Below are 15,427 nucleotides of genomic sequence, written 5' to 3' on the forward strand. Positions count from 1 at the left end.
CGATTTACCAACAAATACATCCATCAAATGTATTTGTTTGGATTTCAGTCACTTTTTCTCTCTGGTAGTTACTTATGTTATAGCCACACATGGGAGTTAAGAGGGTTTTTTTTCCATTTGTGTCCCTTTTATCATCAAAGTTGAGTTCCAACCACTTTCCATTGTCATGTTAAGACCAGTGATGAAATCACACTCAAGTAACTCAGTGTTTTCTATGCTCTTGGATGTCAAGTAAGGAATGATTAAGGGTATGTGTAATTACTTAAGACCAATTGATGTACATTTCAGTTAATTAGGTGAAAATGTTCCCTCCATTGAGATTATCTGAATCAGTACATCTCTAATTTTAAGTACAGTGTACATTAAGGTTCTAAGAATTATCTATAGACAAATGTGTGTGAACAATTGCCATCCCTCAACAAGAAAATAAACTATTTAGCACCTTTAATAGAGAACTGACATGCTGGTGCTATTCTGATGCTAAGAGGGACAAAAGTTAACGCTGAGCTGCCCCAGCAGAAGTTCAAGCTACAATGTCAAAATAAACCAAATTAAACTCAAGTTGCAGAAAAACATTTTACAAGCCCAGCAGTTCATATCAAAAGGAGGTTTTTTTTGTTTGTTTTTTTTTAAAATCAGAATTATTCAAATTCCTTGAAATAAACTGACAGGCAAATATAGTGTGAGGCAGGAAGCCAGAACCCTAATTCTACCTTGACACAAATGATAAATAAAATGAGCATTTCAAACAAACATCTCTTAAAAGCATCTTTAACTGATCAATTTCAGTAAAATACATAAACATACAAAGGGAAAGATAAAGTATGAGACTATCACCACACTGTAACACCAAGAGATATTTAAGCACACAGGCGCCATCTCAAATAAAACAACACACATTCTTCTGAGAGTGGATACAGTATCACTGTAGGAAGCAACACAGTCCATTTCAGCGAGGTTTTGTCTGGAGAGGCTGTCTTGTTTATTTGAAAAACGTAGTCCAGAAACGATACCAGCGAAAGTTTCCGACTCACATTTGAGAGAAAGGCAACTTAATGTTTTTGGTCTGAACATAGCTTATAGTTAATAATTGTGGAAAAGAGCTTGAACTGTGAGCACAGACATTTGACTGCACGACAATAACATACGCAAAGAATGAAATATGTTTGATAAAGTGCATAAAATACAGTCATTTTAATCTAATGTAATCACACTGGGATTTTGGTAACAGAGCAATTATTTGGTTACATTCATAGGGTGTCACTATTCACACAAACAAGACAACAAATCAAAAGACAGTGGAAGACTTTAGTGGCAGTAGATTAGATAGCCCAAGAGATTAATTACAAGGGTTGATAATCCGAGCCCTTCTTCTCTGGAGCCGTTTCTGCCATGTTCTTAGGGTAGTGAATGATTGAGCCAATAACACCTCAAAAAAAGAGAGAGAGCACACATTAGTCCCAGAGAAAAGTGTCTTTGATTTAGGCCCAAAAGCATTATATATCACTTAAAAAGTACAAGACGACATGTTTGGGGAAATCATTCTCTCCACAGCCAGTCAAGATAGAAAACCTTCTCTCCTCTGTGCTGGATCAGGGAGCTGAGACCCACAGAGACTGAACACTAGTTAGCTTAGAACAATGAACAGTAGCAGGTGGGCAGTGACAGCATACTCCGAAGTACTTTATACTTTTTTCAAACAGTCTGTGGTTATACTATTCCTTGGCTTTTGACCCAGCATGAGACTGCAGTTGTTTTAATTCTTTTATTGTTTTTAATTTACCATTTATTGATGCTCTCATGTTTTTATGTTATGTACAGCACTTTGTGTCAGCTGTGGTTGTATTTAAACTGCTCTATAAATAAAGTTGAGTTGAGTTGTGTATAAAGCTCATTATGTAATTATAAAATCAGATGCATAGCCAGAAACATTCTCATGACTGGTTGCACTGATTTGATGAAGCGACTCAAAACTTCTGCCAAGTTAAATTTAATGTTTGTTGACGACAAGAAGAGCGACTGCTGCTCCTGATCGGACACAACTTTATAAGGGAAGATGAGGGGGATTACTTCAGGTTCAAGATCTTGGTTTGTCCTGATCTATTTGATTACTTTGGACGAAGGTATGCTTATGTTTCCAAACCACAGCTATTCATTGTGCTAAGCTAACTAGCAACAAGCCAGTCTCTGTCAGTCTTAACTCCCTAATACACACACAGAGGAGAGAAGCGGATCTATCTTCTCAATGTTCCTTCGAATAAAGTTGTTTTCGCATGATGAACTGATATGACGTGGCTGACCTTGCACCTGCAGTTACAATCAGTCATAATAAGAGGATGAAGATGACAATAAAACAATGACAGATGAGCCCAAACGTGCTCATCCAGTGAGCTTTTAATTTTTAACTTTCCAGCAATCTTTTCCTAACCCTGGTAACTAAAAAACAAGAGGCCAGAGTTTAGTTGTCTTACCTCCAGTGTGGCTTAAACCTAAGAAGAGAGTGCGAGAAAGACAAAACGCATGACCGTGATTTTACATATCATGAGTATGCATGTGACATGTTTTCATGTAAAGCCTTGCAATGCTGCAATGAAGTATTTAATTAAATCAGAGGTAAACTCTGAACACAGCACAAGAATGTATCTAAACCTTTAGAAACAAAGATGATCGCTGTATCATGAAGGTTATCAACAATGAATAAGATAAGAACAATAAAGAATATCAGCAGCCCAAAAGGAAAGTAAAACTAACTCACCCTTATTTTTTGCGAGGAAGATGCTGATTAGCGTACAGATAATAAATATCCAGACTGCGATGGCTGGGATTAGAAACTTAGGCAAAGGAATCCCTGAATCTGAGAAAGCATGGCAACAAAACGGAATGTTAATGGAAAGCAAAGATCCTTTTATTTTTTTGTATCATATGACTTTGATCAGCTGCTTCCACAATCCACAGCTACATCCTAGGATGTGTGTGTGTGTGTTTTTTTAACCTCATCTCACCTCAATAATCCAAACTAACCAGCAGCGACATATATGAGATCGAGGGGGTCACTTTCACTATGCCATTTTTTTCCCCCTTACGATTATGCAAAGTCTACAGGGCTGAAATTCAACAAACTTGGCAGGAGGTTGTAGCAAAAAATGTAAAAAATAATGTTGTCACACAGAAGTTAAACATAGCTTAAAATAATGTTTTCTTTTTTATGTAGGGTCTAGCTAGACTCAGAGGTTTCTCCCATGATAGGAACATGAATTTTCAAAAAGATCTATAAATTGCGCCTCCTTTGCATTCATTCATCATTACACCGCTAAAGGGGCCCTTTAAGGAATCTGGTCTTGTGCTGCGTAACGTTTCTTCATAGGAGTATAAAATGAGCTAAAACCGAGATGCCATTTGGAAGCAATCTAGTTAAACGAGCCATCATTTTATGACCTGATATTTTCTTCTATACTTTAATCAAAAAATTGTTCCTAAAAAAAAACCTAATCTGAATAGAAGCAAATGGCATGGGATTATTGAATGTGAAGAACTGTAGTAGGGCCTAAATAGCATATGTAGCGAAGAACTTTAACTGCACATGCACTCGTTTGTTTCAGCAAAGATACAGAATCAGGTTTTGTTGTCAAGCAGCAGAAATAATATCTACCTGACTGCTCTTCCAAAACTCTAAATTCCCTCATCAGGTTGATGCATCTCTCCTGAAGGTGGGTCATCTCTGTCCCTGTGTGCTGAACGGCCTGGTGCCACAGCTTTATGAGGGCGACTGCTTGCGGTGTGTGAGCTGTCCAAGCATCACTGTTGTCCAGAGTCAGGTAGACACTTCCATCGTAGAACACACGGTCCCTTGAGTAGACCTCGGACCCCTCCAGTATGCACTCACGGGAGCGGAGTACAGTGTGGTTCTCTAGGAAGCAAGATAAAGGCTACCATGGAACAAAACATTCACCGGATTTTTGTCATGGACAAGATAAGATGATTTCCTTACTCTGTACTTCCATCTGGTTGACACTCATGAGTATCAGAGTGAGGGAATCAGCTGACATGGTTTGGATGATGCTGTTGACTTCCTGGCTCGGACCAGTATAAGAGACTCCATTGAGAAGGACCTGCTCCAAGACCTGTGGGGTTCCCTCCACCACCCACTGCTGAACCTGAACTATGACCGCGTCTGATGGGAGAGAAATGCTGTTTCAAGTAGGGATACGCCCATATAAGCGGTCATGATACTCAACATGATATTAGACGGTGGCAGCGTCAGTGTTGAGTTGCTGATATGATATGATGGAACTTCAGAAATGAGATGATAGAATTTTTCCTTAAATATGATGTGACAGAAGATTTCAAATGGTCTTTTTTTTGTAGGATCATTTTTTGTCTCCTTGATACAAAAAGAGGACTAAAGAGCAAAACAAAAAACCCAACATAATCAAACTAATCGCCACATTATCATTTCAAATATTGGTCGAGACACCGGCCCACAATTGAACAAGAGGGGCATCTCAAGTAATGTAAGAGCAGCTGCATAGTAGGTTCAAATGGAATTGCATAATTCCTGAAATAAAAACTACAAGAGGACAGCGACGATTTAAAATGTATCTTTAGGAAGAATCAGAGAATAACAATCAAAACCACTGTTATAGATTCATTCCTACTTGTAACAAGTCAGGGCTCATTCAAAAATCTCATTCTAAACAAGTAATCGGTCACAAAGGCTGGAGATGGAAGTAAATGCAATGAAAACATCCAAGTTGTTTAAAGGTTTACGGATGTGACAACATGAAAGCCTTACAAGATTAAACCTGAATCGAGCTAATAGGTTGTCGTTCTATTATTTCTACAGTTTCAACACATATTTTCCCACCAGATATATGAATTAATTTTTTCTCTTTTGCTTATGAATAATTTCTTCTCACAAAACTTGTGAAGCATTTCAAACCACGACTCAAGCTCTCACGTCAAAATACTTAACTTTCGTTAAGACCCCAATAAAGCCACGGAAGTGCTTCTATTTATGTCCTCGTAAGTAATCTAAAAGCAACAACTTTCCAGACAGTTTAAATATTACCGACAGCATGGCTGCATATGTAAGTGTGTGTGTGTGTGTGTGTGTGTGTGTGTGTGTGTGTGTGTGTGAGTGAGAGAGAGAGAGAGAGAGAGAGAGAGAGAGAGAGAGAGAGAGAGAGAGAGAGAGAGAGAGAGAGAGAGAGAGAGATACTTCGTTGTATATCCAGTAACTTTGCATGTTTCAACCAAACATTGTACAATAGCAGCTGGTCTTTCTCTCCCAGTTTGAAAAAAAAACCCTCCAGAACAGCATAAAAGAGTAACGCCAGACATCCGTGCAAACGTTTGAAAATCCGTTTTCCAGCATGCTTTTCCTTAGATGAAAAATAGAAATGGACAGTTTGCAAAGTAAACTGGCAAACTTCTCACCGACTGGAGCGGGGAACGCCTGGGTTAAGTGCCGCGACATCAGCAGAATAATGCCGAGAAAATGCATTTCCAGCCCAACTTGTTCTCGGCTTCGGATACAGCGAGTGCTCCCGAGAACGCTCCGGGGACGGAAACCGACGGGATTCTTTTGGGCCATTTAAGCCGTCTACCAGGTACGCGGGCGGGGAGTCACCATTTAACTCCAGCACTCACCGACTTCCCACTCAGGTTTTGCTTTCACTCCGTTTTTACCATTGTATTACTCGCGCTCTGATTGGCTGATGGGGACGGCAGGAGGACTGGGCGGTCCTACGCCAACCGTTCACCATGGCAACAAGTTAGCACCTTGAATAATGATTTATTTCATGCTTTCCGGCTTATGTTTGCAATTTGCAAAAATATGAATAAATTCTCCATTGAAATATTTAAAAATAAATATCGGCCATGTTATAACTGTTGGTCAGACATGCAGTTTAGTAGTTATTTGGAGTATTTTTGAACGACATAATAAACCTGTGCTGAGGATCTTTAAGGAGGTAACTTAAGCAATCGACTTCAGCATAACACGATCATGTAAGTTCAAGTAAATACAACACAAATACAATGTGATGTTAATGCTGGTACAATACTGAGAATACTAATATGTACTAATAGTAATACTAATACTAATATATAATATAATATTAGTACTAGTATTGATAGGGTAGCAGCTTGAGCCTCTTCTGGTCTTTAGTAGTAGGAGGGCATCATGGAGATCCCCCAGTAGTCTAAGCCTATAGCAGCATATCTAAGGTCTAGCCTAAGCTAGCCTCAACAAGGAAGGTCTTAAGTCTGCTCTTACACATAGAGAGGGTGTCTGCATCCTGGACTGAAACTGGGAAACGGTCCCACAAGAGGGGAGCCCCATAGCCGCTTTCTTTGCTCCAGGAGCCACAAGTAACCCTGCATCCCGAGAGCGGAGGGCTCTAGCTGGATAGTAGGAGACTATGAGCTCTGTCAGATACAAGCGTGCCTGATTGTTGAGGGCTTTGTTCGTTAGAAGGAGAAGTTTGAATTCTATTCTGAATTTGGCACGGAGCCGATGCAGAGAAGCCAGTACAGGAGAGACATGGTCTCTTCTACCAGTTGTAGTTAAGTAAGTTCGTTTTCCGAGAAGGGTTTTACTTACAGCTACAGTCAAGGACTGTAGAAGATAACCAGACAACAGTAACACATTGATCATATCTCAGAGAAGTGCTAACAGGGGTGAAGTGTCTTTAAGCAGCATAGTTGGGATGGGGTCTAGGAGACAGGTGGTGGAGGTTATAGATGACGTGGTGCCAGCTGATGGCAAAAGGAGAGGAATTTTATCTCTAATCAGCTGAATTTTCTTTTATTAGAAAAGTTCTTAAAGTCATTGCTTCTCAGGGAAACTGGAATACTTGGCTCAATAGAGCTGTGGCTCTCTGTCAGTCTGGCAGCAGTGCTGAAGAGAAACCTAGGGTTGTTCTTGTTTTCCTCGATTAGAGCTGAGCTGCTTTCATTTTACGCTGCTTTCATTTTATGAAAAGCTTTCCTGTAACTTTTAAGGCTATCTTGCCAGATGTGACTTCCTGTTTGGAGGAGAGCCATATTCTCACCATTTTTAAGTTTTTTGTTTAAGCTGACGGATTTCAAAATTGTACCACGCTGCTTGTTTCCTAATGACTTTATCTGTTATCTGTTAATTGGATATAAACTCTTAGAATTCAGAATAAGGACCAGGAGGGCTGTACACAATAATACATTAAAAAAAAAAAAGGCTGTAGAGTTCTCTATGCAGGATGAGACAAAATGAGAGTAAGGTTTTCAAATGAATTAAAACTTATTTTGGGATTGGGATTTATGAGTAGACTTTGTCAAAAATGGCAGCAACTCCACCTCCTCGGCCAGAGCCTGAGGAATAGGAGTGTTCATTTTTGTTAGGTCTCCAATTGTAACTGCCCCAGTGGGTGTGCAGAGAAGCGTGTAAGACGGCAGCTCCTGGTCCCAACCCTGGGTTGTTAGGGTTTTGGTTCTATAATAAACTGGGCCCCATATCTAGAAATGAGACCAGCTCCATCCAACTTGGGATGAATGCCGTCTCTCCTAACCTACCCGTGAAGTCCACTTCAGTAACTGGACACGATGAAACACGGTTGAACGATCACATGCGGCTAAACATATTATCCCTGGTCCGATTTGGCAGGGGTCCGGAGAACACACAGAGAACAGAATTTATTTTCTTGATGCATACAAATATAACAAGCGACTGTAGTTTTCAAAAGTAGTCAAGTCATTAGTACCATGTTTCACGAGCATAATAAGCATAAAATTGCAATACTCAATTCAAGTTTTATAGGTACAGCTCCTATCAAGATAATCATAATAAAATTGAGTCTCTGCTGTGTACCATTATTGTTTTTAACGTGTCTGCCGGTCTCTTGCGCGTCAATAGTGCCACCTTGTGGTTGAGTGCAGCACGCGCCTCCACCGGATTGGTTAAACGGTTGCCAGGAGTGTTTACAGGAAATATGGCTTCTCTGTCTGTTGGAGAGCTTCAAGATATGGAAGGTGGGTGAATTTGCAAAGACACAGATTTTACTACTTGTTTTAGTTAGGTAGTGCAGCATTTAACGTGACAAAATGGTTTATTTTATAGGAGCACGTCCATCCATTCGTTCCCCTTGATTTTAACCAGGCATTAACATCTAGCTTGCTAGCTATCAGGCTAACAACAAGACTCGTTAGCTGACGCTAGTCAGTTGCTGCTATTATCGACCCACACTGACACTGGCCGGATATTTAAAACCACTTAGTCATGTTGCGATGTTTAATTGCCTCAACGTGGGTTTTGTTTAACATGACAAATGCTTTGAACCTGTCCATTGTGGTTTAGTTCGCCAGCTAGCTAGCTAGCTAACGATGTTTGCAGGGTTTAACCTATATGTTAATGCAAGTAAGCTGGCTTGAAATTTTGATTTTGATTCTAAGCGCCCTAGGCGTTGATATACAGCCGAGATCACACTCACAGCAATTAGTTAATGTAGTAATCTCAGTCTGACGCTGCCGTGCTGACCCATTAGTCACAGTCAGACTCGGTGACAGCCAAACAGAGGCTGCATGGATGCTCCATATGATGACGCCTAAGTGGCCGCGGTGGAGATGCCTGGGCCTGGCCTTGGTATCATGTTACATGCTGAAATGATGAGAACACATCCCTACTTCTAAATGCTGACATTAAAGGTCCCATCTCATTAACTGCTGACTTACAGTGGATCGAAGGGGTGAGTCTGAAGAGTCTGGGGATGATGACACCAGGAGGAAGAGTATTAATGGCGATGTGGATCCCAATCAGCCCTCCTCAGCAAGTAAATCACCAAATCCCACCTCTGACACACACACAAGAACAAAACATTGAGGCCAAATGTCAACATTACATGACAAATTTCGTGTTTATTGTGTGTTGTCAGTTGTCTGATGTGTTCTTGTTCTTATTCAAGATAAAGAAGAGTCTCCGGTTGACATGGACACTATAACCTTGGATCCCGAGGAGGAGGTGATAGAATGTTTCTTGCTTCCTCATGTGTATTTTATTTCATTTTATTTTCATTTGATTTAGAATAGGTAGCAACATTTAGGAGGATAAGCCATGTTGTGATTATTGTGTACAGTATTGCAAACTAATAAACAAATGGGTCTACTAACCACTACTTTATTGAGACATTTATGTTTCAGCTCAAACATGCCAGTTTTAACTGACATAAAAGTACCGAAAACAAACTTTTTTGCTGTACTCCTTTCAATAACAGTGTTTTGCTAAATTACATAAAGCAATTTCTGCCATATTTGAGATGAACTTGAAGTAACCAGATGTACTGGGTCTTTTCTGACAAATGTTATGACAACATACCAAAAGAATTTTTTGCTGTCTTGATATATGTGAGCTTGTATGTGCATAAATAATTGACTCCCACCCTTACTTATAGCCAGTGTTTCACCTCCAACTATCTGCTTTTATTCTAGGATGTTGATCTTGTTCATTGTCGTATTGGAAAGATCGAAGGACTGGAGGTTCTACAGAAAGCTAAAGTGAGTGAATATAAAACATTTAAAAGGAAAACTTTATCAAAATCTAAATCATTTGCATTATTTGAATCTCTCTGTCCATCCAGACACTCTCCTTACGACAGAATCTCATCAAAAAGATAGAAAACCTGGACACCTTGAGCGCGCTGCGAGAGCTAGATCTCTATGACAATCAAATCCGTAAGCTGGAGAACCTGCACAAACTCACTGAATTGGAGTAAGTCTGATGAAAACTATAAGCTCTGTGGCAGGTGAATTAGAGATCTGTTTGTATGTGATTATTTTATGTGTTTAAAGTAATTATTGACAGAGGAAATAACTTTAATGTATTGAATAGAAACAGGATTATGATCATGGCCAGCTAATCAGTGTATTTTTGAGCGACATGCACACATGTGTTTATAAACTGAACGTTTGCTCATTTCCTATGGAAACATCAGAAATAGTCAATGAGTTTGCGAAGCTCCTCCTCCCGATCTAATTTCGATCCCTTACTTACCCCAGGTACATTGAAAACTTGAACTTTGCCACAAATTTCTGATTGATTGTGGACAATTTGCCTGTAAAAACAAACTAAAAGGCCAAAAGTAAGCTAATCTACAGGGTTTGGCTTTCTCTAGTGTTCCATGCAGATATTCCACACATCTAGGTGTCAATCAAGAGAAAGAATCAGCCTCTCACACAGGGTTAATCAGCAGGCTTTTCTACTGCCTTGCAAAGGCTTATAAATAATGATGGACTCCAGGTGTATGTATGTGGAAATGAAGTTCATGTAGTCAGAATTTTCATAGGAATGACATAGAAAAACAATACTTACGTACAATTAATAAGTAGTGAATTTGTCTGACTGATTCCCAGGCAGCTGGATGTGTCCTTCAACGTCCTGAGGAAGGTGGAGGGTTTGGAGCAGCTGACTCGCCTCAAGAAACTCTTTTTGCTTCACAACAAAATTAGCAGTATTTCCAACTTGGAGCACTTCACAGGCCTGGAGATGCTGGAGCTGGGCTCCAACCGCATCCGGGTATGACACCAACCACTGTTTTGAATATTTCACATTACAGGAAATTCCTGTGCTTCTTTTTTTCTTTTTGTGATTTCTCATTCAATGCATTCACAGGTGATAGAGAACCTGGACACACTCACATCTTTGCAAAGTTTATTTCTCGGCACCAATAAAATAACCAAGCTTCAGAATCTGGACGGTTTACACAACCTCACTGTGTTAAGCATTCAGGTATTCACACACATTCATGTCAACTCTTCATGGTGTAGTCATGAGAAAAACATATAGCATACTTGCTTAGACATGTTAAGTACTTTTCTTTGGATTTATTTTCAGAGTAACCGGATTACTAAAATCGAAGGTCTGCAGAACCTCGTCAACCTGCGAGAGCTTTATCTGAGCCACAATGGCATTGAGGTCATCGAGGGCTTGGAAAACAATGTGAGTGGTTCATTTTTGAAAGGACTGAATGCCAAACTGTCCATCATATACTCCGTTTCCTGTGAGAACACAACAACAACATTCAACTGGTTCTCTCTTTCAGAAAAAGCTTACGACCTTGGACATCGCAGCCAATCGAGTAAAGAAAATTGAAAACATCAGCCACCTGACAGAGTTGCAGGAGTTCTGGGTACGGATATCAGTGAAATTTGACAAGAGATTAATGTTTGTTGTTTGTATTATTCTTGGTTTTTGCAGTGTTATTACATATGAATTAGTTTGACCAATAAATCATTTTCAGAGTCAATGTTTTAGATTTAAATAATCGGAAAACACAGGCATAATAATATTGTCGCTTTCCAATGTTAAAACCTCTAAAATGCCAACAAGTCAGTGTGTAATAAAGTAGAATTCTAAAAGTTATGTAAGGAAAACAAGATTAAATTGTTATTTACTGCTGTTCCTGTCTTCCTGTTACATATAGATCTAATCTAAATAAGGTGTTGGAATAGTTTAAAGTTAAGTTATTGAGACATGAATCTAAAATGACCCTCATCGTATTCAAAACAATACATCAATGCTATAAAGTTTAGAAATGACACTGAGCTTATTTTCTTAGTTTTGGATGAAATAATCAGAAGTCTAATACAAATACTTAATCTCCCCTTCAAATCTACACTGTGCAGAGTCCGGAGCTTGAAATAACAGCTTCACTGTCAGTTTTTGGAACTTTGACTCGGAAAACTGCGCACCTCTTTTAAGCTCAGTTCCTCTGTTTCTGCACATCATAATTGGAAATAGAAAGAAGCTCGGACTCTCAATACCAAATAAAACCTGATGTTTATAGTGGAAGTTACATTGAGAAAAAGGACAAAAAGTGAGACCGATAGCAACTGCTAGTCATTCAGTATCATGTTAGCCTTTAGCAACTGCATTCTAACACATATAACACACAACACACTGACGTTCACGCAAAAGAGATCAATCATTATGGATGTCACAATAGAACCAAAAGTCTCAATTTCTGTTTCTTTGTACAAGTCTTATTTGCAAAATCAGTTGTTTCACTTTAAGTCAGGTTGCTGTAGTGAGGTAGATTTATGGAAGCTACATCCTGTATTTCACCTCTTCTACCAGCAGAGGCTGCACTTGTGCAAAAACTACATAATGTTGCTTTAAAATGGCATCATAATAACTCTACCACACTTTTTTTATGGCCTAAGTTACTAGGTAAATATATTTGATTTGGTAAGCCTGTTTAATTTAATTCTTGATTGATTTGTGTGAAACTCTTTTTAAAGGGTGTATGTAACTGAGATAAACTATTCATTCAATTTAAATTATATTTATAGATTATTTAAATTATATTCGTCCTTCTTTGGGTTAACTATTATACATCCATTTACTATGTCACCACATCCCTTCAAAGTTGCAAGATGACTTTGTGTTTGAGCTACGCGAACCGAAAGTAAATGTCCTGACTACCTTGTGATCACGATCTCTCCCCAGATGAACGATAACCAGATTGATAACTGGTCAGATCTCGATGAGCTAAAGAATGCCAAGTCTCTGGAGACGGTCTATCTGGAAAGAAACCCGCTTCAGAAGGATCCACAGTACCGGCGGAAGATAATGCTGGCGCTGCCCAGTGTACGCCAAATCGACGCTACCTTCATTCGCTTCTAAACTGCAGTATATACAAAAACACCTGCAAACCTCAGTGTTCTCCCTCGCAACACCGCGTAACCCACCCACAAACAACTGACTTCATTTCAGACACAGCAGCCTCACGGAATCATTTAGTCGCTCTATAAGCAACTATACATTCCAGCAACACACTCACCTGCGGCTCACTCAACATACATGTATGCATGTATGCACTCATTCACACCTCAATCTATGCTCTCATGTGGAAGCATATTTATTTATTTAGCTGGTCATGAACTGAAAATGAAATCCAACAACGATGATACTCCAGTTTCTTCAGTTGTTCTCTGCAATTTCTGTTCTCTTTATTGTTTTGCATGTTGGGTTCTGTATGGCTACATCTTTCTTTCATGCAATACCCTTAGAAAAGTATGAAGAAACTTGCCATATTTATCACTTTTTTTGAAGTTGTATTGCTACCATAAGACTAAAGTGTGGATTACACATTGAAGAGATTTTTGAGAGTTCCTAACTCTGGTTGGTTGGAGATGTGCGTGGTAGAGCGAAAGCATGTGGTTGAAAAACACATCCATGATAAAATGCAAGTTATATACTGTAGAATACTCCATATGCTTCAAAGCTGTCCTACACCAAACCTTGGGTTAGCAGAAACAAGTACAAAGATGCACAAAGTACAAAGTTCCCTTAAATGGCACTTACATACATAAGTCTGTTCAAAGGAACAAAGTAACTTGTTGGGGAAATTCACATGTTGTCTATCGTCCTCAAATCCTGACAGGATTAGATGAAATAAGATAAGATACCATTCTCTCCTCTGTATGTACATTAGGGATTTAAGCTAGTTTTAGCTTAGCAACATTAATAGTTGTAAATACATGGGCTGGCTAGCATGTATCCATCTTGCCACATGCTGCCCTAAACCTGTTGGTCCTCCCCTGGTCCAGATAGCTTTTTTAATGTAAGTTTCAAGGTGCTGTGCCAAATCACTGCACCCATTCAGGAAAGTAGTTCTGGCTGTATCGGATTCAAAAATTCAAAAATTAGTTTCTGTGACTCTCACACAGGTGAGAAAAGGGTATCTATCTTCTTGTCTGGCCCTGGGGACGATAGGCAGTTAGCTTATTTTCTAAAAAGTGGGTGTGTTCCTTTGAGGGAACCCACCATTTACAGTAAAAACCTACAAAGGCTTTTAACTAACACGTATCACTACTGATGAAGGGTAAGCAGCCTTATCAGTCCTTCATCCTTTTTCCTAGTGTTTCCCAGTTCATATTCCCAGTTTCTGATCAACAAGGGTTACCTCTGCAGTGAAATAAAGTTCAAGAGAATGTAAATTCATTAAATTGTTTTCATGAAGATGGTTTTGTAATCAATAGTACATAGTTTTTGTTTTCTGTTTGTTTTTTTACCTTGAATACATGACTAATCCCAGCCTTCATTGTTTCTTTATCATGTTCACAAGCTTCATTTGAACAGTGCATTTGTTTGAGATGATAATGGCAGGAATGGTCTCAGAGAAGTTAACTTGTTTCTGTTGGTGCAGATTATTTTAAACACAATTGTAAAACACTATAATGACCCATTATGTACTATTTACATTCTCTAATGATAAAGCCTAAAAAGAATTGTTAATGTATATTTGTAGACCATATGTTTGCAAGGGATTTCGCCTACCACCAAAACAGAAGGTCCCATGATCTTGTGTTCTCCTACGTACTTGATTCACTCCCAACAATTAAAGGTCTGTATTTAAAACGTCTTTCCCAGCACAAAGGGTCAACACGGATAAAATACATGAATATCATATTTCTGGGCATTACGGAATTTAGAATTTTCTAAAATTAATGGCTTTCTTTGCTATTTGATAAACCGCCATCAGGCAATTTCTTCCATCTGACTTTATATTGGACCTTCCATGTTATTAAATTCTACCAAGCTGTTGATATTAAATCATGTTTTGCTATTTTTCAAAAGAATAGAATACATGACTATAAAACTTATTTAAAATAAAATTGTTGATGGTTATTGCTCTTGATAATAGTTCAAATGCAGAATGTTAATGTCATATCTGAACTGACATTCAGCATAATTGTTATGAATTTGATCTTATTCTTATAATAAGATCTTGATTTTATTTTGTATCCAGATTTACTAGAGTTTGCTTGCCATTGGCCAGTGGTTTTGGAAATATCACTTTGTGTATTTGTGAATATAGTTTGGACATCTCATGATGTAGAGTCAGTGCCATCCTCACCCTTCCTGTGTAAAGTGAAACCATTTTGTTTTGTTTATGCCAGGCAGCACAACAGATCTACTGTATGTGAGATATAAACGAATCTGACCTGGAATAATCCCCGAATGAGCAATTTCTTGGATTGCTAATTGTTGTTAGACCTGAATCACCAGGTTTTGGACTTGGTTTTAAACAGAATGTATTATGCAAATAACAATAAAATGACACAACTACTAAAGTTTTGCTCATTATTTACAAGAGGCTTAATATTTTTAGAGGTTGATATTCTCTGCATTTTGAATCAGAATAGAATTAACTATAAAGAATGAACAGTGAAAAAAATGTGATAGGTTGTGTCCAATCAACCACCAAAAACCTTCGGAACAGGTCCCAAATGCTGCAAGACAAGTCCTCAAGGTGGTTGTGATGACAGTATCGTCTTTCACTTCCTTAGATTTTATGTTTATGAAGTGTAATGTTTGATAAAATGGTAATAGTTGACTTTCTCCAATAAATGTAAGCAAGAAACACAAGTAGATCTGATATGAATGTATTTACGT

At 38.7% G+C, this 15,427-nt stretch overlaps 2 protein-coding genes across 2 annotated transcripts; one reads left to right on the forward strand and one right to left on the reverse strand.

Moving 5' to 3' along the window:
- Positions 1 to 48: 48 nt before the first annotated feature.
- Positions 49 to 5,732, reverse strand: LOC147261577 (uncharacterized). Its single transcript, XM_086203649.1, has 6 exons — positions 5,437 to 5,732; positions 3,989 to 4,171; positions 3,650 to 3,907; positions 2,756 to 2,854; positions 2,472 to 2,489; positions 49 to 1,429 (listed from the first exon to the last, which is right to left on the reverse strand). Exons 1-6 carry the CDS (start codon positions 5,591 to 5,593, stop codon positions 1,344 to 1,346), a joined length of 801 nt encoding a protein of 266 aa, XP_086059775.1. The 5' UTR covers positions 5,594 to 5,732; the 3' UTR covers positions 49 to 1,343.
- Positions 5,733 to 7,901: 2,169 nt separating this feature from the next.
- Positions 7,902 to 15,360, forward strand: ppp1r7 (protein phosphatase 1, regulatory (inhibitor) subunit 7). The gene is made up of 10 exons (XM_086203648.1): positions 7,902 to 8,007; positions 8,709 to 8,804; positions 8,937 to 8,992; positions 9,460 to 9,525; positions 9,609 to 9,739; positions 10,381 to 10,543; positions 10,640 to 10,756; positions 10,862 to 10,966; positions 11,070 to 11,156; positions 12,476 to 15,360. Exons 1-10 carry the CDS (start codon positions 7,968 to 7,970, stop codon positions 12,650 to 12,652), a joined length of 1,038 nt encoding a protein of 345 aa, XP_086059774.1. The 5' UTR covers positions 7,902 to 7,967; the 3' UTR covers positions 12,653 to 15,360.
- Positions 15,361 to 15,427: the final 67 nt, after the last annotated feature.

The sequence above is a fragment of the Aulostomus chinensis genome, chromosome 5 (assembly GCF_037954235.1).
Source record: "Aulostomus chinensis isolate RoL2024-O1b breed Wild chromosome 5, RoL_Achi_v1.0, whole genome shotgun sequence".
Lineage (NCBI taxonomy): Eukaryota > Metazoa > Chordata > Actinopteri > Syngnathiformes > Aulostomidae > Aulostomus > Aulostomus chinensis.

Bases quoted from the DNA above. Each gene is read 5' to 3' on its own strand.
- LOC147261577 (XM_086203649.1), bottom strand. From the start codon at position 5,593: ATGGCCCAAAAGAATCCCGTCGGTTTCCGTCCCCGGAGCGTTCTCGGG. The intron at 3,908-3,988 runs GTAAGGAAATCA...CTTGCTTCCTAG, and splicing joins CAACCAGATGGAAGTACAGA to AGAACCACACTGTACTCCGC. The intron at 2,855-3,649 runs GTAGATATTATT...ATGCTTTCTCAG, and splicing joins AGTTTTGGAAGAGCAGTCAG to ATTCAGGGATTCCTTTGCCT.
- ppp1r7 (XM_086203648.1), top strand. From the start codon at position 7,968: ATGGCTTCTCTGTCTGTTGGAGAGCTTCAAGATATGGAAG. The intron at 9,740-10,380 runs GTAAGTCTGATG...ACTGATTCCCAG, and splicing joins CACAAACTCACTGAATTGGA to GCAGCTGGATGTGTCCTTCA. The intron at 11,157-12,475 runs GTACGGATATCA...ATCTCTCCCCAG, and splicing joins CAGAGTTGCAGGAGTTCTGG to ATGAACGATAACCAGATTGA.